This window comes from Lolium rigidum, chromosome 6 (assembly GCF_022539505.1).
Source record: "Lolium rigidum isolate FL_2022 chromosome 6, APGP_CSIRO_Lrig_0.1, whole genome shotgun sequence".
Taxonomy (NCBI): domain Eukaryota; kingdom Viridiplantae; phylum Streptophyta; class Magnoliopsida; order Poales; family Poaceae; genus Lolium; species Lolium rigidum.
The window spans coordinates 193,719,225-193,743,310 of NC_061513.1; the positions used below are offsets into that span (position 1 = coordinate 193,719,225).

At 44.1% G+C, this 24,086-nt stretch overlaps 1 protein-coding gene across 3 annotated transcripts; it reads right to left on the minus strand.

Annotated features, from left to right (window-relative positions):
- Nucleotides 1-1,046: 1,046 nt before the first annotated feature.
- LOC124660763 (chaperone protein dnaJ 15) lies at nucleotides 1,047-23,781 on the minus strand. 3 transcript variants are annotated; one of them, XM_047198590.1, is made up of 13 exons: nucleotides 23,650-23,781; nucleotides 23,433-23,577; nucleotides 22,558-22,681; nucleotides 21,058-21,140; nucleotides 20,862-20,973; nucleotides 20,687-20,791; nucleotides 20,528-20,578; nucleotides 4,504-4,593; nucleotides 4,321-4,429; nucleotides 4,096-4,244; nucleotides 3,949-4,002; nucleotides 1,598-1,663; nucleotides 1,355-1,470 (listed from the first exon to the last, which is right to left on the minus strand). In XM_047198590.1, exons 2-12 carry the CDS (start codon nucleotides 23,561-23,563, stop codon nucleotides 1,643-1,645), a joined length of 1,029 nt encoding a protein of 342 aa, XP_047054546.1. In that variant the 5' UTR covers nucleotides 23,564-23,577; nucleotides 23,650-23,781; the 3' UTR covers nucleotides 1,355-1,470; nucleotides 1,598-1,642. The 3 variants fall into 3 exon arrangements, with proteins under 3 accessions (XP_047054544.1, XP_047054545.1, XP_047054546.1); XM_047198588.1 differs by lacking the exon at nucleotides 1,598-1,663 and having other exon boundaries at nucleotides 1,047-1,470; XM_047198589.1 differs by lacking the exons at nucleotides 1,598-1,663; nucleotides 20,528-20,578; nucleotides 20,687-20,791 and having other exon boundaries at nucleotides 1,047-1,470.
- Nucleotides 23,782-24,086: the final 305 nt, after the last annotated feature.

Sequence of the window (24,086 nt, forward strand, 5' to 3'; positions counted from 1 at the left end):
TACCAAGGCCGGTATCAAGGCCGGTGGTACCGGCCAACCCTCGGCGGTAGTACCGGTCTGGTTGTGCCGGTAGTACCGGTCCATGGCCAGTCGATGGCTCGCGGTCGGGCTCATTGCAGCTCCGGTCGGTCTCCTCTGGTGTGCGTGCATGTGCCGATGGTTGTGGGTCGGGGTCGAGCCAGACCGTGCTCCTCCGGTCGGTTCTCAGTCCACCAGGTTAGGTTGTGGCTCGGTCGGTTTGGCCGGTACTACCAGTGGTGGTGGTTAGTACTACCGACCCTTCTTCCTCTTTTCTCCCTTTTTCCTCTTCTTCCTCGAACACACCTTGTGGTTCCTTTGTCAATCCTTCTCGAGACTTGTACCTAAGCACGCATAGAACATTGGAATGAAGTAGCAAGCCATTCACGGGCTCGCGGTAACGGCAGTAGTCAGCGCAACGATGTGCTTCGCATTAGCAGTTTTCGCCTTCTTCGCCGCTCCATTGTCGCAAAATTGCGATGGACACTGTCCGCCTCCCACTCCTCGTGGGTGCACCCCTCTGACTTCCTCTTCAGCGCTGGCGCCTTCCGTGGCTTTGTGAAAGGCGTCTTCGCCCCCTTCTTGGCGAGCGCTCTGCCCCATGGATTGGTTGTCGCCTTGCCGACCGCTTTCTTGCTCTTGGGGTTTTTGGTGGCATATGTACGACTGCTGACAGCAGTCTAGGTGGGAGAGATCAGCAGTGGGAGGGAGAAACAAGAGGAAGAAATGAGTAACCAGGAGGGAGAAATGAGTAATCGGTAGGAGGGAGTGGATGGAGGGACAAAATTGCTTTGTGCCTCTAACGAATCGGGCCCATCACTCACCACGTCAGTTTTGGTTCCATCCAGCGACCCCTGTGTAGTGGAGATAGGCTCAAGGCGCCAGATACCGTATTGGGTCGCGCCGGATGGAAAAGGGATTTGGGACACCAGCAGCTAGGAGTGGTGAAACGTCTACCGTGCCGCGAATCCCTTGGGGGGGGGACACAGATGGAAATGGGGAAATGCTCTGAAGTGCAATGGGTTTACTGAACGTACAAAGAAATGGCATTTAAATCTTGAGGTATGTGGGAAAGGCCTGACACCTTTCTGAGTACTCAGTATAATGCATACATGATTTTACTCAAAACTGTTATGCTACAAAAATCCAAGAACAAGGGTACAGCTCACAAGACACAATGCTTAATGTACAATATTGGGGCGCACATGCTGATATAGATGAATGATAAAAATTTCAGGCTCTCTTGTCTGATCTATTTAGATTTAGATTAAACCACTTCTTTTTGCTCGATTTGTCTCTGCCGTCTATGTTACCATTCTCAGGACTCTCGGTTCTGCTCTGCTCAGCTGGATATCTACTGCTGCTGCTAGAAGGCCCAACAGAGCTCAGGATAGTTCGTTCTGTTGTGAACGCAGAGTGGATGTCATCCCTTTCTCTCAACATATCATCAACCTGTAGAGATTGAGAATCTTTACCAACATGTTCATCAAATGTATGTACTGAATGTCACAATATATTGTGTTCAATCATCAAGATCAACATACAAATTGTAATTAAAAGATCGTATTTGTGGGCGTACTGGTAGGTGGATCACTATCTCAGACAATTTTGTGCGAGGAAGACATCAGTAAGCTGATCCTGATGGCTGGAAACAAATACGATAGTTATGTCTACCTTTTCCCATTTGCACAGTTCAGTAAGCTGCTAGACTATACATTCCAAAGCGGCAGTTGATGAAAACTATGGTATTAGTATGCTACTCGTAATAAGTTGAGGTTGACTGCATGTCAAATGCTACTCTTTCACAAGCCAAGTCGTAAGAATACTGTTTAAATATTAGTTGCCTCTAGTTCAATTATTAAGTGCACTTCTCGTGCATAATCTCACCAAGGATGCCTAAACATAACTCATTCTAAATATGAGTGGACAGGTATAAATCACCATAATTGCTGGCAATCAATATTACCAGCGACTGGCTGGTATCTGCAAATGCTATAACAATGAAAATAACTAAAGGACATAACAAGAGATATACGCAAAGCAACAAGAAAAAGGGCATCCCATATGATAGTTAAAAACACATAGGCAACACAGTTACAAAAGACTTCTTCCCCTAGCAAAGGATGTGCCTTTTCTGAAGTAGAACAACACTGTTAATAGCTTTCGAAAGTACCTTATGTAGGCCAGTTTCAAATCATGTCATAGTTTAACTTGTTTCCTAGGTAAGAAAAGCAATCATTTGTACAAGAGGGCCAAGTAAAATGCCGCCATGTAAGAAAAAACATAGCGCAGACATTTTCTGAATGCTAGATTAAGATCTTTTTATTTAAAAGAGGCTACATGACCACATCTATTTAGCTCCGTTTGGCATGGTAATGGACTATGATATTGTTTGCCTGATAAGAGCATCTCCACCAGTCCTCCTAAATGCCCCCAATGGAAAATAGGCCTATTTGGGGGCCGGACGAAGAAACAGATCACACCGTTACCCCCAACTCCCCAAGTTACTGCTGGTAGTTGGGCCAGTCCCAAATCACTGTCCGGCATCCCGCTTCACCCCAGGCACATAGTGTGGTTTTTGGGAGTGCCGGCAGCAACTCCAGCTCAGCTGCATGCAGCTGTGGCCTGTGGCCTGTGGCCCACCACCAGCAACCCACACTCTCTGTTCCCCACCCACCCCTCTCTCCTCTCGTTTTCTCATCTTTCCCACCTAGCACACAGAACCGCGCGAGGAGAGCTGGAACGCTGGCTCCAGCCACGCTCTGGCTGCCCAAGGAGGATGCAGCTGTCGGAGGCGATGCTGCTCGCAGTCCGCCCGCTTGCGCAGCGCAACGGACAGCCTGCTGCCCACCACCGCGGCGATGGATGTGTCCATGGCCATTGAGGGTGCGCGGCGCAGGCTCGTCGGCGTTCTGCGGCGACCCCAAACGGAAGAGATCGAGAGCAGAGTGTCGTTGTCCAAAGGGATGGATACAACTGAAGAAAACAAAAGTCCATTCTTCTCCCACCACCGCCGCCCCAGAGATCAACCCGACCATGGACAGAAGCTCCCCGCACTCCTGCTGCCCCTGGCTGGCACCACAGGGGCAGCTCAGCAGCTCACCGCCGGACGCATCTCCTGCTGCCTCTGACGAGTTGCTGCACCCGCCCACACTTGTTCGTGCGCTCGCCCGCGTTGCCGGCCTGGGGCGTGTCAGCGGTGGGTGGCGCCTCCTGCTGCGTGGGCGTCGTGCGCATCCGCCAGGCATCATGCTGCTCCTGCTGCAGCTGGCCGAGCGTGCCCACTGGTGTCGTGCGCGTGCCAGGGAATCTCCTTCCCTGACGCAGACATGCACAAGGAGGCCTCCATCCTTGAGCTCGACTCTGCCGCTGTTCTGAAGCGGCCTCCATAGCGGCGAACAGGAAGTGGCGGATGCGGGCACCACGCTGCGGCTGCCTCCGCACGTTCCCCTCGCGCTGCTGCAGGCGTGTCTGCCTTGTGCACTACCTCGTTGCCATGCCATTGTCAAGCTGTTTGTGGCAATGCCAATGAAATAGATAGCTAAAGAAAAACAAAAAATAATAAAATACTAGGCCTCCCAAAAGTCTGTCCGGCAACAATGCCGGCTGACACCACTTGGGGGGCGGGCGAATTATTTAGACGTTTGGGAGAGGATGCTCTATACTCTGCTGTTTACTAACCTACTTGCCTATTACTGCACGTACTCTCACAGCAGGTTATAAAGTAAGTACAGCACAACATGGTTCGTTAACCTTAGTCAATATGGTACCATATGGATTAGATCTTCTATACCTACATGTAATCTGCTTCAACCCAATGTACAATTAGAGGGTAACAACAGGAAATCCCTTTCTTATGACCACAACATTCACAATTCTACAATAATTTGTAGACACATTCAGAGGTTGGGGGGGGGGGGGGGGCAATACCGCTTCTTTTTCCTGCGTATATCTGGTGGTCACTTCCTGAAACCGTGCCAAAGCCTGCATAGCCGTTTTATTCTGTCAATGCTTTCCTCAAATGGGGAAAATGTGTCACATTATTGTTATATTCGTAACAAAAATAATGGAACTGACTTTTCTGTACTCCGTTTCGAACTGGCGCAGATCATTTCTTTTCTCTAGAATTTTAGACTCTATCTCTTTTAGCCTCTCCGTTGTCTCTTCATAACTCTTTGCACACATTGCTTCAATTGTATAGCTAGCTGGCTTGAAAAAATTGTCACCTAATAAACATATAAATTAGGATAGGTCAGAACAGAGAATGCCATGGATATAAACAGAGAAAACAGGAATGCATACCATATACAGCAAATATATGAGTTCCGGGTTTGAGAGTCGACACTTCACAAGGTTGGAGACCTTCCAATCTTTTAAAGAACGCAGCCTCGGGATCCTTAGCCATTGCCAACTGTAGTACACAGCAACTCCCTTTAGTTCCAATAAGCATAAAAGGACTAAAGCCACAAAATAGAACATACATACCGCATTCACTGTCGAGTCCATACGGTACACTTGAAAGTGCAAGAAATACATGCCAGCAGATGTCACCTTGCCAGTCTTCTGACTATCTTCCTGGAGGTAAGAGACAATAGACAAGATATTATTAAACTAGACCTCTGGTTTTTATTTTCATCTGAAATCTTACATGAAATGTGTTCATAACAAACAGTGTGTGCAGACTACAGAACAGGTGATGCCGGCATTTTGCCATGAAGGTTCTGGGGATGAACCACCAGAGGCCAGGGCCACTGTTTGATACTTTGATGCCATTGTCGGCAGCAATTCATCAGAAGGTAGGAACATTAGGCAGAGAATTGGAGATTTAGCGGGATCTGAAAATAAAAGAATGGGAAGAAGATAACCTTACTGCTTGATTCCCAAAGGGGGGCAAAGCTAGCTAGGGGGCACCCGTGGGCATGGTCAAAACTCCAATAGCCCACGGGTGTTGTTTAGCTGTCTGAACAGAGGGGGAGAAGAGGAGGGAGAGGCACCGCTGCCGCCTGCTGGAGAGAAGAAAAAGGTAAGACACCGCACCGCCACCACCTCCATCTCCCCTACCGCCATCACCAGCCGAACCGCCACCCACCACCACCCGCTGCCGGCACGCTGCCATGACGCCTCGCCACCCCACCCTGCCCAAATCTCCACCTCCATCGGTCCGCCGCCACCCCCAGCCATCGCTCTAAGCCTGACTGCCCTTCGCCTCCGCTGGCGCCGTCGCTTCCGGTGAGGTCCAGGCTCGTTGTCGACCGTGGCGTCACCAGCTCTAGCAAGGTGGACGGTTGCCGCATGCTCTCCCTCTCTCTGGCTCTCTCTCTCGTGCAGGTGCTGGAGTGGTCACATAGGAAGAAGATGAAGGGATAAAGGAGAGAGAACGAGAACAGGAGAGATGAGAGAGGGTAAGTGGTGGGCCTAACGCTGGACGCAGACGAATGTCGGCGAGTGATCATTTTGCCACGATAACCCGCATGCTCTATTCCCTAAGATACAGTGGTCTCCCTTACAACAACTAAACAAATCCAGATAGAACCAAACTTCCAAAGTTTCAAAAATTCAAAACATTATCAGATGTATGTGAAGGTGTTTGCTATACAGAGAAAAAAAATGAAGATCAAAAAAGAAATTACATAAAGTACATGTAACAGTTAAAAACAAGTGAAAATACTAGTTCGGCAAGAACTTGTCCTTTCGTACCTCTCAAGTCCCAGTTTGATATCAAAATTTTGCATGGAGTGGAACATGTGCTTCGCTGCATCTATTTGTTTGAGAATCTAAAGAAATTTAGAGTGTGGTACATGTGTACTCAAGTTATGAACTTTGCACGTATTTTGCCCAAAATTAATTAATGGTGTGGAAAAATAGTGAGGAAATTTTTGTACAACTTTTCAAACTGAAAGTTGTATATGCACCATTCTGAGAGATGTAACGACAAAGGAATGCCCTGCAAGACAGCCATTGTATTTAATTCAATTTGCTACTTCAATCTGCAATGCCTCGTTCCAAAGTCGGACAGTCACTTGATTGATCCTCCACATGTGGGCCAACCTAATGATATAATCTCCATCTTATCTTCCGTTTTGGTTGTTTTGTGCTAGCTAGGTGCTTGATAAAATTCTCATCTGAGGCATGCGTTCGCAACTAAATGTAGATTAATCGACGAAATTCCATGCAAATGGATGCATCTTAATGGAGTAGATGAGGCGAAGAAACGCAGTTGAAGCCTTGAAGGTCCTTTTCCATGGTTGTGCGTCAGTAAAAAAATCTTGATAGTTTGAATACTACTTGTGGCTTGAAATTTATGGCGCTCCTGTTGCATTGTAATAGTTTTCTCCATGCCATGCATACAGTGTCTCACTCAAATTTGAAAAACAATCAACGGTGTTCCAATACCACTCCCCATTCCTTATCGATCTTTTTATGTTGAATTGTAAGTTTATTGCTTAGTCCTTTGTTAGATGCAGGCAGAAGCATGATTGTACATTTCTGGGAGTTGGCAAATTACATAAAACGAATGACTGATGCTGACGATACATTGACCCTCTTCTGTTGCTGCTCACTGCCAGAATGTAAATAAATGGAACTTTATTTGTTGCTCGCTGATTGACACTAAATAAATGGTATGTTGTTGAGATTTATCCCTCTTTTGTTTCATATGTAATTTGAGAATATGGGTGACATTGATCTGTTTTTTTACTACTGAAGTTTTGTCCGGCAAAGCTCCAGGCCACCAACATCCTTGAGTAAATGCTCTTCGGGCTTCCCTGTTTTTTTATGTAATAAGATTGGATATGTTCATTTTTCAACACTTCGAATGAGGCTTCTACAACTTACTTGATGCAAGCCACTGACTAGTTTGAGGAGCTCTGATAATGTTATCATTTGATAAACGGTTATTTGCACAGCTTTGTTGTCTTTTATACAGTTTTTATTACATTGCTGGTTTATAATACTTCTGGTCACAAAATGTGCCAGTTTGCCAACATGACTAAAGGCTATACAGGTTGGAACAGCAAGGAGCATATCCATTCATCGATTATATTAGCTGAGAAATGCATACATTTATATTATCTAAAAACTGTGAATATTGACTGCAGAAAGCATCTTTGGCTCCCGAGCTCTAGTGATCTTTTCGTTTCTAAAAAATTCAAAATACATATTTACATGTTTTAAAAAATTCTGAAAAAATATGGGCATTGTCAATGATGTAACCTATACAAGCATGAAAAATCGCAATACAAAATTCTTTGTATTATGGGCTACACAAAAATGACAAAATCAAATTTGGAGATTTGAAAATATACATACTCAGATCCACATGTTTGTTATTTTTTATGTAGCTCAGCATACAAAGTATTTGAAGTTAATATTTGGCACGTTTGTGGGATAAATCATTGGCTACATCCGGAAAAAAAGAACTTTTTTTGAAACTCGTAAACGTGAGTTTTGACAACGGGATCACTGGTGCCGGCGCAAAAACCTCCACTCATATTGACTGTCTGAACAATGTTGTCTAGATTCACCAAATATATTTTATGATTTCCCAAAAAAATATGAACTAGTTCAGTAGTAACTTTTCATGTTAATCTTCCTATCTTAACTTGCTTCATCTAGCAATATAGTTTTTGTTGGACAGTATATGGGTTGCATTCTATCTAGCAGTCTGTCTTCCTATTCTGGACCATGTGGCCCATTAGCCCAAGTGACCTACGATGGTATATAAGTGAGGCTGTTGCCTCCAGGTTAGCCACTCTTCCTCTTCTACATGGTATCAGAGCCACCGGCGGCGGTGGTGGCGGCACCGGCGACAACCAGGGGGACGATGATGGTGCTCCTCTGAGGGGCAAGCGTGGGGTGGTGCAGGATCTCGTGGCAGCAGATCCAAAGAAGGTTGAAGGCACTGCTTGATTGGAGATGGCGGAGGAGGATCTGGCCATGACCAAGGTGCTTGACGAGCTGGCCAGCATGGGGAGATGCAGTATAAGCTTGAGCTCATGCCAAATGAGATCAAGCTCGATGGAATTGGAAGTTATCTGAGTTGGTCTAGGAGGGGGATGTTGATTCTAAGGACAAAGTCGATGGAAGGGTACGTGTTAGGAAAGGTTCTTGAGCCTGAAGAAAAGGAGGGGCGGGAGTGGAAGAATGGAGTGCTACAGATTCACTAGTTCTCACTTGGTTGTTGAATTCTTTGACACCAGTGGAAGCTCTTTCCACATCAACAGAGGTATGAGATGCCCTGTCAAAGATCTATTCGGGCAAGGGAAATGTCATGCTAGTCTCTCAAATTGAAGACACAATACACGATTTAATTCAAGGTGAAAAATCAGTGATGACATATGTGGGAGAGTAGAGACATGCATGGGCAGATCTGGATCACCTTGCCCCCTTGGTGCTGCCTCATTTAGAATGTGTGGCAGCAGTGAAGAAGTGGATTGAGGATAGAAGGGTGATGAAATTTTTGAAGGGACTAAATCTTGCATTTGAGGGCAGGAGGGTTGCGCTGATGCATCTTCATCAGCTGCCTACACTGGAAGAGGCAATTGCAGCTATGGCACAAGAAGAAACTAGGCTGAAACTAATGGACAAAGTGGAGGTTGATCCTAAACCAGCTTACTATGTGTCAAATAGGCAAGAGACACACGTGATTGCCACAATTGTGGCATAAAAGGGCATCTGAGTCATAATTGTTTTGCTCCAAGACGTGGCCACGGAAGGGTGTATGGCCGAGGAAATTCCAGGGGAGTTAGAGGCAGGAATGCAAGGTATTCCAACCATCAAGTGAGTGCTAGAGCAAACATGTCAGCCATGAATGAAGGGCAAGAACAGCCTAGTTCAAGCCAGAGTGAAGTGAAGATGGGAGAGCAGCAAGCTTATGCAAGTTTTGGGCACTTTGCCCACTTTGTCTACTCGGATGAAGGTAATACTGAAAGTGCCTCTATAGCTATGCATAGACTAAATTCAGAATGGATACTAGACTCTGGAGCCTCCAAATATGTTGCTAGTAGCATTGGAGAGTTCAAATCATATAGGCCAGCCACTCCAATGCATCAAGAAACAATTCAGACCGATGATGGTATAGCTCAACCAATCAAAGGAACTGGAGGAGTTGTTCAGTGCACGAGAAATATTAAGCTACCATCAGCCTGCATTTCCTGTGAATTTAGTCTCTCTAAGTGCACTGGTTGATCAAATAGACTGTCGTGTAATCGTTGATAGATACATACTCTTTATACAGGAGAGGCTGAGTGGATGGAAGATTGGAACCGGAACCAAACGTAGAGGCCTTTGGTACATGGACCGTGATGAATCATGCAAGCTAGAAGGTTCAGCACTAGTTGGAGAAGGAGAAAATTGCTATGATGTATCATTGTAGAATGGGCATGTTGCTTTTGATAAGAACAATCTGAAGTGTGAAGCATGTGAGTATGCTAAACATACTAGAAACACCTATGTGAGTAAGGGACTCTATGTGAGTAAGGGACTCAGAAGTATATCCCCATTTATGCTTGTGCATTCTGATGTGTGGATATGTCCTGTTTCCTCTATCAAAGGGATGAAGTATTTTGTGACATTCATTGATTGTTATTCTCAAATGACTTGGGTGTACCTTATGAAGCATAAGGATGAAGTGCTTTCTTGCTTCCAGAATTTCTATGCATATGTTAAAACCCAGTTCAAGGAGCAGGCCCAAACGCTCAGTCAGATAATGGGACAGAATATATTAACAAGAAGTTTGGTGGATTCCTATCTAATCATGGTATTCTACTGTTGGAATCTAAGATTAGTGTAATAGTACTCTAGTAGAGTCTAGAATGCTCTAGGGGAATTGGAGATTAGTAGTCTCCTAGGAAATCTAGAATATTCCAGTAGTGTGCTAGAATCTAAGTTAGTTTATTAGCAAAGTCTAGAGTATTCTAGGGAGTGTTAGTATAGTAGTAGTGTCTAGACTATTCTAGTGTATGAGTTAACATGTAAGCCTAAGTTGAGCTATATATATGAGAGGGTGTGGAGGTCCAAGGGACCAACCCATCCACAATTTTCCCAAAAGCCTACATGGTATCGAGCTAGAGGCGGTGATGGTGTGTGCTACGGGCTGCCTGTGGTGATTCGGTGGAGTGAGGTGGAGTTCCGCAAAATCCGGGGAAATACAACGGACGGGCGAGAGGAGTGGAGTGCTGCCCGGGTAGAAGTGTTGATGTGAGGCTGCTGCAGAGGTGCGGAGCCAACCGTCTGCAGCGTTCGGAGTGGTGGTGAATCTTGCAAAGTTCGGTGTGGTGGTGAAGGGAGCAGCTGGGTGAGGTGCAGCTGCTTGTGGCTTGCAGTGAAGAGGGAGAAGCAAAGGTGCTGATTTCTGCGTGTAGGTCAAATATAGCAGAGAAGAGAAGAAGCACATAAACTGGTTTGTTGGTGATTTTCAGCAATATTGAGCAATGGGGGAGAATCAAACAATTGAGAAGCTACTTGAGAAAATGACTCAATTGCTCAAGGAGATTGAGAAGTTGAGACAATCAAGGGAGAGTGCAGAAATTCCAAAACAAAGTGGAAAAACAAGCTGTCCTAGGAAATTGTGTGAATCTTGCACAAACGAAGAAGCAATCTCAAGTCGGGCTCCTGCATTAAATGGAACTTGTTCAAATTGGATTACGGATTCGGGAGCATCGGCACATGTCACGGGTAAGTGGAGTGAGTTTGCATCATATACTCCACATCCACCCATGCATAAAGAGACAATCCAAACAGCCGATGGAACTTATCAACCTATGAAAGGGGTCGGGATCAGCACGGTGAAATGCACTCCGTCCATTACATTGTCTTCGGTATTATATGCTCCATCGTTTCCGGTGAGTTTGGTGTCTATGAGCTCTTTGGTTGATGATATTGATTGTCGAATAATTGCCGATCGATATAATTGTATAATTAAAGAGAGGAAGACTGGAAGGATGCTTGGGATAGGTGTGAGACATAAGGGATTGTGGTACTTGGATAGAAGGGAAACCGATGAAGCGTTGTGCACTGCACTCACAGTTGTTACCAATGATGATGAGGCAAGGTTGATACTCCAACATTGTCGATTGGGCCATATGTCCTTTGATACTATGAGTAAGATATTCCCTGAAGAAATGAAGAAGGTGGACAAAGAAAAACTTGTGTGTGATGCATGTGAGTTTGGAAAACACACCAGGACATCATATGTGAGTCGTGGACTGCGGAGCACGTTGCCCTTTGTACTCGATTCACTCGATGTATGGACTTCCCCGGTGGTCTCGTTAGCGGGATGAAGTATTTTCTCACCTTCATTGATTGCTACTCCCGAATGACTTGGATATATCTTCTGAAACATAAAAGTGAGGTGCTTACATGCTTCAAGGACTTCTATGCATATGTCCAAAATCGCTTCAACGCTAGTATTCAAATTATCAGGACAGATAATGGGACGGAGTATGTGAACAATGAATTTGGCAATTTTCTTTCCCAAAAAGGAATACTTCATCAAACTTCATGTCCCGATACTTCTCCACGGAATGGAGTAGCTGAAAGGAAGAATCGTCATCTGCTGGAGGTGGCTCGATCACTTATGTTTACCATGAATGTGCCCAAATTCTTGTGGAGTGAAGCGGTTATGACTGCTACTTATCTCATCAACCGGATGCCCTCAAGAGTGCTTGGGATGAAGACTCCATATGAAATGATCTATGGCCAAAATGAGTTCATCATTCCGCCAAAGGTGTTTGGGTGTACTTGCTTTGTTAGAGACCATAGACCTTCGGTGGGAAAATTGGATCCTCGTGCTTGTGAAGTGCATCTTCATTGGATACCCATCCGGACAAAAGGGCTACAAGTGTTGGAGCCCTAGTGAGCGGAGAACATTTGTTAGCATGGATATGACATTTAGAGAGTCCGAGCCGTTCTATGGAGAGAAGACGGACCTCGGCTCGTTGTTTGACTTTGACTCTCCTAGCACAATCGAAGCTAGTCGAGAGGGGAGAGTGAACTTTTGAGGACAAAGGAACATGAACCATCCGGAGTTGTTGTTGGTTCAATTCCATCTCCTACGAGTGAAGAGAGATGGACAAAGCCAAATGAGGAAGAAAATCTAAGGGTGTCTACAAGGAGACAAGCTACAAGTGAAGAGAGATGGAGAAAGCCAAACGAGGAAGAGAACTTGAAAGTGTATACACGGAGAAAGTCGCAGCATGAGCAGCGGCAGCAACAACGAGTTCCCACGACAAGTGACACACGAGTGCGGGGGAGCAACATGTGCAACAACGAGTTCCCACGACAAGTGACACACGAGTGCGGGGAGCAACATGCTCCAACGAGTGTTGAAGCCGATGAATTGTCCGATGACGCAGTCCATCTATTACGAGGGATTCAATGGACTTGCCCATTGCCTTAAGAAAAGGAACCCGAGCTGCAGGCTAGAAAACCTCCAAATTGGTACCGGGAGGAGCATGACATTGCTAATTATGTATCATATGCATCTCTATCTACGAACTACGGGGCCTTCATCGCATCATTGCAATCCGTGGTGATCCCAAGAGATTGGAAAGAAGCAAAACAAGACCCAAAGTGGTACGAGGCCATGTTGGAGGAAATGAAAGCTCTTGAGAAGAACAATACATGGGATCTTGTTACTCTTCCAGCTGGAAAACGTCCGAGTTACTTGCAAATGGGTGTATTCCGTGAAGCAATCCCCGAAGGGAAAATAGAACGATACAAGGCAAGGTTGGTGGGAAGGGGTTACGATCAAACATATGGGATTGACTATGACGAGACCTTTGCGCTCGTTGCAAAGATGAGTACTATAAGAACTCTTATTTCTTGTCTTGCTAACTTCGGTTGGCCCTTGCATCAGTTGGATGTCAAGAATGCTTTCTTGCATGGAGATCTCCGGGAAGAAGTTTATATGGACATTCCACTCGGCTTTAGTAACTCCAACACCCGGGGAAGGTGTGCGGATTGAAGAAGTCTTTATATGGTCTCAAGCGGTCACCAAGGGCATGGTTTGATAGGTTCCGGAGAGCCATGCGCAATATGGGTTACAAGCAATGTAATAGGGATCATACCGTGTTCTATAGGCATTCGGGGCGTCGTATTACCATCCTTGCGGTTTATGTGGATGACATTGTTATCACTGGAGACGATAATGATGAAATAAGCCGAGTTGAAGATGAGATTGAGCGAGAGAATTTGAGGTTAAGGATCTAGGACAACTCAAGTATTTCTTGGGTATTGAGATTGCGAGATCTCCTAAAGGAATAGTTATCTCTCAACGGAAATATGTGTTGGATCTACTCAATGAGACTCGGTATGCTTGGGTGTCGGCCTGCTTCAACTCCTATTGAGCAAAATCACCGACTATGTGCTCGGTCGGGAGATCCGAGTTAATAGAGAGCGCTACCAACGGCTTGTTGGTCGACTTATCTATTTATGCCATACGAGACCCGATATATCTTATGCCGTGAGTGTGGTGAGCCGCTACATGCATGACCCAAGAAGTGGACATCTAGAGGCAGCTTATAGAATTTTACGCTATCTGAAAGGAAGTCCTGGAAAAGGTCTATGGTTCAAAGCCAATGGGCACTTGAGTGTGGAGGGATATTGTGACGTCGATTGGGCAAGTTGCCTTGATGATAGAAGGTCAACATCGAGGCTTTTGTGTCTTCGTAGGAGGAAACTTGGTATCTTGGAGGAGCAAGAAGCGAGCATGTGGTCTCAAGATCAAGCTGCGAAGCGAGTATAGAGCAATGGCGGTGTGTTTGTGTGAGATGTTATGGATGAAAGGCCTCCTATCGGAATTGAAGCTACTGCGGAGAGGGCCATTGAATCTTTGGTGCGACAACAAGTCGGCAATAAACATTGCTAACAATCCCGTTCAAGCATGACCGAACAAAGCATGTGGAAATAGATCGATTCTTCATTAAAGAACGGCTTGACGAAGGAACCTTGAAGTTAAGCTATGTAACCTCTAGAGAACAAATAGCAGATTGTCTAACCAAAGGATTAGGTAGTAAGGAATGTTCGTTGGCATGTAACAAGATGGGAATGACAGATATCCATCGCCCATCTTGAGGGGGAGTGTTGGAATCTAAGATTAGTGTAATAGTACTCTAGTAGAGTCTAGAATGCTCTAGGGGAATTGGAGATTAGTAGTCTCCTAGGAAAGTCTAGAATATTCCAGGTAGTGTGCTAGAATCTAAGTTAGTTTATTAGCAAAGTCTAGAGTATTCTAGGGAGTGTTAGTATAGTAGTAGTGTCTAGACTATTCTAGTGTATGAGTTAACATGTAAGCCTAAGTTGAGCTATATATATGAGAGGGTGTGGAGGTCCAAGGGACCAACCCATCCACAATTTCCCCAAAAGCCTACATCTACATCAGACATCATGTCCAGACACCACCTCAAAACGGAGTGGCTGAGAGAAAGAATCACCACATTTTAGAAGAAGTGGCTCGATCATTGATGTATACCATGAATGTCCCACAATTCCTCCGGAGTGAGGTGATGACTGCTACGTTTCTTCTTATCAATCGCATGCCCTCAAGAATACTAGATATGAAATCTCCTTGTGAATTATTGCTAGGAGAGGACAAGTTTGTGGTTCCTCCAAAGGTGTTTGGCTGCACTTGCTTTGTCCGTGATCACAGGCCCTCAGTGACAAAACTTGACCCTAAGCTATTAAGTGCATCTTCATTGGCTATCCTGCTAGACAACGAGGATATAAATGTTGGAATCCCTCTAAGCGACGCACATGGTGAAAAAACAGATTTGAGTGCTATATTTGAAGGGCTTGACCAGCCACTTGATATTGTTGGTCAAGAGGGGGAGAATGCAAGTGGCAGCAGTGCAAGTGGCAGCAGCTCTCCTCATGTGGAGCAACAACAACCACAACAGCCTATGATTGTTGGGTCTATACCACTTGTTGTACCAGAATTGCCACATGCTAGAAGTTGGCAAAAGCCAAATGAAGAGCAGGATCTTCGTGTGTACTCACGGAGACCAAGGATTGGGAGCAACAACCGCAGGCGGGGGGAGTTACAGGTTGAGGCTGATGTGCCTAAACAAAGGTCAACACGCAATACAATGGAATCGTTGGATTTGCCAATTGCTTTAAGGAAGGGGACAAGAGCAGCTACCTTGAAAGAAATTGATAGATATGGCTTGGTACACAACATCAATAACTATTTATCATATGAAGCTTTATTCCCGTCATACAAGGCATTTGTAGTCTCTCCAGTCTATTGCAATTCCAACAGATTGGAGGGCAGCAAGCTATGAACGAAGAATTGGAGGCACTAAGGAAGAACAAAACTTGGGAATTGACTATTCTTCCTAGAGGAAAGAATGCATGGGTATATGAGAACTACAAAGCGAGATTGGTAGCTAGAGGGTACAGTCAAACGTATGAAATTGACTATGATGAAACATTTGCACCTATGGCAAAGATGAATATAGTAAGGGTCCTGATTTCATGTGCAACAAACTTTGGATGGCCCTTACACCATCATGATGTGAAAAATATGTTCCTACATGGTGATCTACAAGATGTTTACATGGAGATTCGCCCGAGCTGAGCTGAAACTGAAGGTAAAGTGTGCAGGCTAAAGAAGTCGTTGTATGGTTTAAAACAATCTCCTAGAGCTTGGTTCGATCGATTTAGAAGAGCTGAATGGAGACCGCATTGTATTCTATAGACATTCAAATAAAAAAATAACAATTCTAGCAGTCTACCTGGATGACATTATAATCACAAGAGATGATGTAGCACAAATAAACAGGGTAAATAATTGTTTAAGCAAAGCCTTTGAAGTCAAAGATCAGGGGCAACTTAGATACTTTCTTGGAATACAGGTTGCAAGGTTAAAGAAGGGAAGTACATCTAGGACCTTCTGAGTGACATGGGGATGATGGATTGCCGTGTAGCTCCAACACCCATGGATCAAAATCAAAAGGTAACAGCTCAATGCGGCAAACTCGTGGACAAGGAGAAATATCAGAAAGTGGTGGGAAGATTGTTATACTTGTGTCACACAAGACCAGATATTGCATATGCAGCTAGTGTAGTGAGCAGATATATGCATGAGCCAAGAAGTGGACACATGGATGTTGTTCATCGGATCCTAAGATACTTAAAAGGAACTCCAGGAAAAGGGTTATGGTTTAAAGCAAATGGACATCTAACAGTTGATGGTTATAGTGATGCTGATTGGGCAATTTGTTTAGACGATAGAAGGTCAACTTCTGGTTATTGTGTATTTGTTGGGGGGGGGGGACTTGGTAGCATGGAGAAGCAAAAAAACAACACAGAGCCATGTCTCTAGGATTAAGTGAGATGCTATGGGTAAGAAACCTTTTGAGTGAGTTGAAGATCATAAAGGATGGACACTTGAACGTGTGGTGTGATAACAGGTCAGCAATATGCATAGCAAACAATTCAGTCCAGCATGATAGGACAAAGCACATTGAGATTGACATATTCTTCATTAGAGAGAAGCTAGATGCTGAAATTATCAAGATCAACTATCTAAGCACCGGGGAGCAAATTGTTGTTTGTCTGACAAAAGGTTTGGCTGCCAAGGAGTGTGATCAAGCTTGTGACAAGATGGGGATGATAGATATCTATCACCCATCTTGAGGGGGAGTGTTGGAGAGTATATGGGCTGCATTCTATCTAGCAGTGTGTCTTCCCAAGTCAGTAATATGCATAGCAAAAACTGTGTTTCATTGCTAAGGTGCAGACTGAACTGACTCGGAGGAAAAGCATGGTAATTCAAGTGCCAAATTTCATTACCAATTCCACCGGTATGCAGTTTCAAGAGATGCATCTTAACTTGTAAGAAAATGTTTCTTCTGACATATAAGATTTGTCCTTCAACAAATATAACTTGCCTACCTACGAGCCTCCACAGCGATTTTGGATTCTACACCGTAGGATCTAACACCAAGAGACAAGAGTCCAGATCTTCCCCGCATACTGAAACATCACTGGATCCGGTTCGATCGTCGATCGCGTCAAAAAGGCCAGCCAAACATTGCAGGGTTTCTACTTTGAAGGTTGAGTTATGCTTTTTCTTATTAATCGGGCGGAGAATATATGTAAACGGGCTGCAGCCACAGAAGCCCGTCTAGCATCGATTGGAGTAATCAATCATGCGTCAACGACTAATTCAACCTGATGAAAGATGCCTGTCCTCCTCCTTTCCCCACGTCGATGTCAGCCTAGGGCTAAACCATCACCGCTAGCATAATGACATGATGACTTGTGGTTAGTTGTTTGGCTTATGCTTTAAGCTGTAGTCACTATTTGTATGTCGATTAACTTCTCTTGTACAAACTTTTTACGCAACTCAACATTATCTCTTAATGTTACTGTTTTAAAATTAATCAGGGAATTTAGTTCCTCAATTGGTTGCCAGATTCGCAGGAATTCATTTGGTTGTTGTATGTGGATGGCTGGATGCTTGATTTACTTATAGGATTTGCAAATTTTCTTATTACTTGTTATTTGTTGCAGATCCCACATTTCTAATCGCCAACAACTCTGGATGTGTCTCTTATACCGATGGCTGCTAGCCTAAATTAGTTGTAGATTTGCAGGGTTGGTGATTGTACTGCTGTATGTGCATATTTGATTTAGTTCTCAACGACATGGCTCCCTTTCTGAATTTTGTATATATTGACAATGCGGATCGAAATAGCCGTACAGATACTAGAAACATCATAAGAAAATACATAATGACCTCATCCTCCATGTCATTATAGACCAATGATCGATTTTTCAATGTTGCATTGCTTGTTCTGACATATGCAAACATACCTATTTTTTTATTTGTACACACAAGCAGTATCTACAATGATTTTGTGTGCGTGTTGCGAGAGTTTCCATGTCACAATGATCAGGCAGTCCATATTTGACACTTAAGTGGGATTGGATGACTGGGGAGGTAGCCTACCAGGTGCGCTTCCCCCACCTAAGGAACAGCAGCAGCAACAACAACAACAGCAGCAACAACAGAGCCTTTTTTCCAAGCAAGTTAGGGTAGTCTAGATATGAAACCTTAGGAAAACATAAGGAAACAGAAAACAAGGAGAGAGAGAGAGAAAAAAAAACAAGTAAACTAAGATTCCGGCACATGGATCGCTGATTTCCATGCGGTCCTATCAAGAATCAAATCTTTAGACATTCCAGTCCCTCCGGTCTCTTTTTACCGCCTCCGCCCATGTCAACTTTGGTCGTCCTTTGCCTCTCCTTGTATTTTCCATAGTACTTAGAATTCCTTCTGGAGCCTCCATTGGATATGACCAAACCACCTTAGTCGATGTTGGACTAGCTTTTCTTCCATCGGTGCCACCCCTAGTCTATCACATATTACCTCGTTCCTAGTCCGGTCCTTCCTTGTTTGGACATACAGCCACCGTAGCATTGTGTTTTATGCTCCGAGGCAATGCTTGAATCTAGAAATCACCTCTTCTTTGAATGTGGCTTTGCAATTAATTGCTGAAACTCAGTGGGTATTCCTTGCTGCACGTACACAGTTCACCGGTCCATGTTTTATGGAAATTTTGGCATGCGCTGCGTGGAATATTTGGAAGCTACGTAATGATGTTATTTTCAGAGGGATTTCCGCTTCACTTGCTCGCTGGAAAATAAACTTTCAAATGATTTGATGATTCATAGGTACAAAGTCAAGGAAGATCAAGTTCAAGCCCTCCTTGACTGGATTCTGGCCTTATCTTTTTAGTCTTTTCAATGTCACTAGCACATTTCTACCCCCTGATTGTATTCTTTTAAACTTTGTGACCGCATCCGGTTAGATATATTTATATAAAAATTCCACACCGTAGGGGATTCCCCTACGGTAAAGTTGTCAAAAAAAAAACTCATTTATTGGATGTGTTGTCTTTTATTGGGCCAACATTCTTTTAGCCTTTGTGAGACCTTGTAACATAGGATGCAAGATGATTCTCGCCACTTCATCCATCTTGCCTAGAACATGTGGCAAAAATCCTCATCGATATCACCATTGATTTGCAACATTGATCCCATGTATCGGAGCATGTCCCTCCGGATGCAAGTAGACAAGTCCACGGAAGAGCCCGCTCTGGCCGCGTGAGCCGCGTGTGGAAAACGCAGGACAAGCAGTTGCCTGTGGACGCCGTACGCGGACAGGTGCAGGTTTCGCAGGAACCTGCGTCCTGCTACGGAACGGAGACCACGCCGGCGCCGTGGGGGACGACTTGCCGCGCGTCCTGGTTGCGCGGGATTGGCGGGCTGGTGTTCGCGCTGGCGGCGTTCGAGCGGGACATCAGCGCAGTGGGCGGCTCGCCATGCCGGCAGAGAGGAGGAGAGCACGACGGTGGCCGGCCAGGTCAGGTCCGAGCAGCAACAACGGCGTCGTGCGCCAAGAAGATGCGGGTGCTGGAGGACGAGCTCTTCCCGTCCACCCGGGCAAGGTCAAGATCAAGCGCGCCGGCAGCGCCATGAACCGCCAGCTGCACCGCTGCTTCGCCTCCATCTGGGCGCTCTTCCTCCTCGCCATGACCGCCTCCTACCTCAGCTTCCATTCCTTCGTCGACACCTCCTCCAAGTAATTCCAAGCATCCTGGGGCGGCCTCCACTGGGAGCGCCAGATCCGGGCCTCCGCGGCCCCACGCCACCCTCCGGGCTCCGCCGCCGGCGCCGGCATGTCGGTCCACGTCACCGGCGCATCCGGGTTCGTAGGCGCGCATTGCTCGGGATCCTGAGTCTTCGGCCTCTTTTCCGTGGATTTTTTTTGTGAGCAGATAAGTGGGTCCCAGTCTGTTTTAGCAAATTAGAATTAACTGGTGGGGAATGCGGTGCGGGAGGCGGGCCGAGAGGACAAAACAGGACTGGGCCACAAAGCCCACTTTGGACTAGCAGGTTGTCCGCAACGCCACGATGCGTTTTTTTCGTGGCGCGGCTTCGCGGGCCTGCGGAAGCCTGCGGCCACCCTCATCCCGACATGTCCCTCTTAGACACTATTTGTTCTTCTAAACTAACATCTCCGTTTTCGCACCTAACAGCACTAAAGTCACATCGCAAGTACTCGGCCTTGGTCCTAAGTCTAAACCCCTCTGATTAAAAGTCTGCCTCCATAGCTCTAACTTCATATTTACGCCAACTCTTGTTTTACCCACTGCCACCACATCATCAGCAAAGAGCATACACCAAGGAATATCTCCTTGTATATTATTTGTCACGTCATCCATCACTAAGGAAAACATGTATGGGCTTAAGGTTGAGTTGACCCTTGATGTAGTCCTATCGCGATTGGACGGTATCGTGTCACTATCACCTACGAGAACACTTGTCACAACATTATCATACTTATCTCTTATAAGGGTAATACACTTTATCGGAACTTCGTATTTCTCTAGCGCCCATCACATGAACGTCCTTGGTATGATAATATCCATGGAAGTCCATTGCCAAACAATGGCAGGCTGTAAAACACATTAACCAGAAAATGATGTAAAGCAGAATGTACCTGCAGAGCTAGTCCATAGCCTCCACTAACTTCGTGTTCGAAAAAAAGAAGCTGTGCACAGCATTGGGAAACTAAGAGTGAATAATATCTCAAAACTCACACCAAAACCAACACAGAAAAGCTTCAATTCAAGAGAAAAATGAAGAATCAAACTCATACCTTAAATTTACTTTGTGCAACAGAGGCAACTCTAATAACTATTCCTAAATGAGCTTGTTCTTCACTTATTGTTATACCAAAAAAATGAGCAGATTGTTTTTCAACCTACATACAAAAAGGATATTTCACAGCCTTCTTATCATAAACAATACCACAAGAATGGCAGCAGCCGAACCTTTCCCGTAGCTGATGTCCCAACTGGGAGTGGTCGCACTGTAACTGTTCCATTCATAGCTTCTTCGAGAACAGTAGGAGATACCGTGGTCTTGATTGGAACTCCAAGCTTGCTAAAAGTAGTATAAGGAAAACAGCAGGTAATTAGGAACCTTCAACTGTCACTGCAAAAGAATTCTCATCAATTTTACAATTACCTAAAAAGTGCAGCAAACATTGTGTTGACAGTTCCAAGATTGGACAAATCAATCTCCATATCCATTCCTTCATTTTCCAACGCCTGAAAATAAAAATGCAAGAGTTGTAACTAATACTATTTTTGTCCCAAAATAAGGCGTGTCTGACTTTTCAGAGTCTCCAATGCACGACTTTCATTTATATTATGCTAATGGATTAGTAAAAGGAGATATGACATAAAAGCCTTTTGCAAGACAAATCAAAGATATTATTCTTACATGCCCAATTCATATACTTCCGCACGTATTAGTAGTCAAAGTTTTAAAGCATTGTCCGCATGCATAAAAATACGGCTTATATTTTGGGACAGAGCAAGTACATCTTATATTCTCCATTTCAACAAGAGATCTACTAAAATGCGGAATATGTGAGATTTAGCAAACACGACTTAACAAAATAACAAAAAAAAACATCAGTATATATAATTTCATTTCTGTAATCCTGCAATAATTCATTTTAATGATGTAGATCTGAGTTCTACTTGTCAAGCTACTTGGTATAATCATTATCTTGCATAATTATCCAGAAAAAAGAGGATTCGGTCAGATAGTTATAATTCAATAGCAGAAGTTAGTGAAAGTGCTCCCTTGCTGGTCAAAAGAGGTTCTTGTTGCACCTTCAGCAGTTTTGACAGAGAAATGTCTGTCTATGACATGACACCCAGTATTTCATTAACCACAGCTTAGGTTCATCTTGTAACATAAGAAAAGGACTGAATCTTCGGCCACTGTCTCATAAATACAGTCAACACCATGATTCTAGTAGATACAGTGCAGTCAGAAATCACATCCAAATGACAGATCTTATCATATGGCAATTGTAGTATCACTCAAGAGCCAACCCTACAAAATTTGAAGGTGAATGCTCGGCTAGAGGTTTCTTCGTACAGCCAACAAATTACAAAGCTACCAAAGGGCCAATTCGTCAATCAAAATAAATCATTTCTGGTGTAACTCTAAAAAAGATGGGCAGTGATTGAATAGTTAAAGAGCACTATAGACTTATACTGGATACTGAAGTTAAAGAAACCTGTAGAGCTTTACTGGATACAAACCTGCCAAACAATTTGCAGCTTGGCCTCTAGATTGACTCAAATTGAGCTCGTTCATTTTATAATATGAGTTGAGCTGAAGTTAGACTAGATTGCTCAAACTCGACATGTTTGCAGACCTATTCCGCTTATGCAAACATTGGTCCAAAACAGGTAGGGACGTTTGTGCTAACCCAAAGCCTCCAACTAAAGCACAATCTTAACTTCAGTAAAGCAATTAAAAATTCCACTCTGAAATTTTAATAATAAACCACAGTAACAAAATATAGTATCTAGCAGGTTTCTTTCTGACCTCATTATTATGAGAAAATGTGACAAAATGCAGACCCATTAAGAGTAAAAATAAAATATGTGCACAGATAAAAGAATGGTACTCAAAAGTAGTCTATACTCGATGAGAGAACCGCACCTCAAAACCAGCAGTATCATATTGCCTTCGTTTCTCAGGATCTGAAAGGATACTGTATGAATATGCAACTTCTTTGAAGAGATCTGACGCTTCTGGGTTGCTAGCATTCTTGTCCGGGTGATACCTGACAAATATAATAGGGACTATAAACATCGGAAACTACATTTGGAGCCTGAGCTCACTAGAGGCCTTTATTTTGAAAAATTCAAAAATAACATACTGAAGTTTCAAAAAGTTCAATAATATGTCCGTATAGGTACAAATGTAGATATACTTCAAGCATGCAATATCTCAATCTGAAATACATCGTATTATGGGCTACACACAAAAAAATCTAACAAGGTCTGAAGGTGCACTATTCACATATCTAGATCTATAATTTTGTCCTTTTTGTGTAGAGTAGAGTACAATGTATTTCAGATTGCTACTTTGCAAACTTGAAGCATAAATCTTTGAATATGCATATTTTTAAGAGTTTTTTGAAACTTTAAAAAAACTTTTGTCAAAAATAAAGGGTTCCAGTGAGCCTGGGAGCCAAATCGATGCATTTCCCATAATAGGAGTTATCCAGTTATCGACACTACAAAAATATTGAAAACAACGTAAATATAATTGATCTCTTTTGTCCAAAAAAAGGCACTAAATTTTGTGGTAACAGTGTAAAAACTAGGAGTATACAAGACCTAATATGAACTGAACCACAATCACGTCTGTACCATCGTGATAACATTGCGACACAAAAACCACGCAACTTCGCTAATGACCAATGAAGCCGAGCAATATGTTCCCCTAAGGTGCCGTATTGTTCTTCTGCCTAGACGAATAGAAAGAGCAGGAACAGTGGAATGAGAAACCGTAGGAGGGTGAGCACGAACTTGAGCGCGAGCTTGCGATAGGCAGACTTGATTTCCTGGTCGGAGGAGTCCCTTGATACGGAGAGCACCTCGTATGGGTCCCGCCGAAGCGCTGGCGCCGACGGCCCCTCCATCTTTCCCGACGAAGCCATCAGGCGGCAAAACCCTAGAATGGAGCAACAAATCGCAAAGCAAATTCAGCGGAAGTCAGCATGAAATCAGGTAGGCGTGGGCTCACCTCACGCGAGGGCGGCCAGATCTCGTCGCCTCCAATATACCAAGAAAAAGATACGGACGGTGAGACGGAGAGAGAGGGGTGCGCAAGAAGTATCGGTCCGAAGAGAATTTCCGTTCCCTTCTACTCCCTCCTCCGCGAATGAACCTTTTCCTCTTCTTTTTTGAAGCTAAACATTTTTTATATATTTACAAAAAATAGCAAATGTAATATTAAATTAACGTGCTACTATGTAAACTGTGAAGATAAATCTAACTATATTAATTTTGTGTTACTTTCTTTTTAAACATTAATTAAAATATATATTAACATTATGGCTCAAGAGTACAACATGTGTCGGCGACAAAGCGGCAAACAAATATGAAAGGTGCCTATACATACATAAACAAAGAGGCTCCACCGTTAAATCTGGGGATCAATAACAGAGAAGTCAAACAACC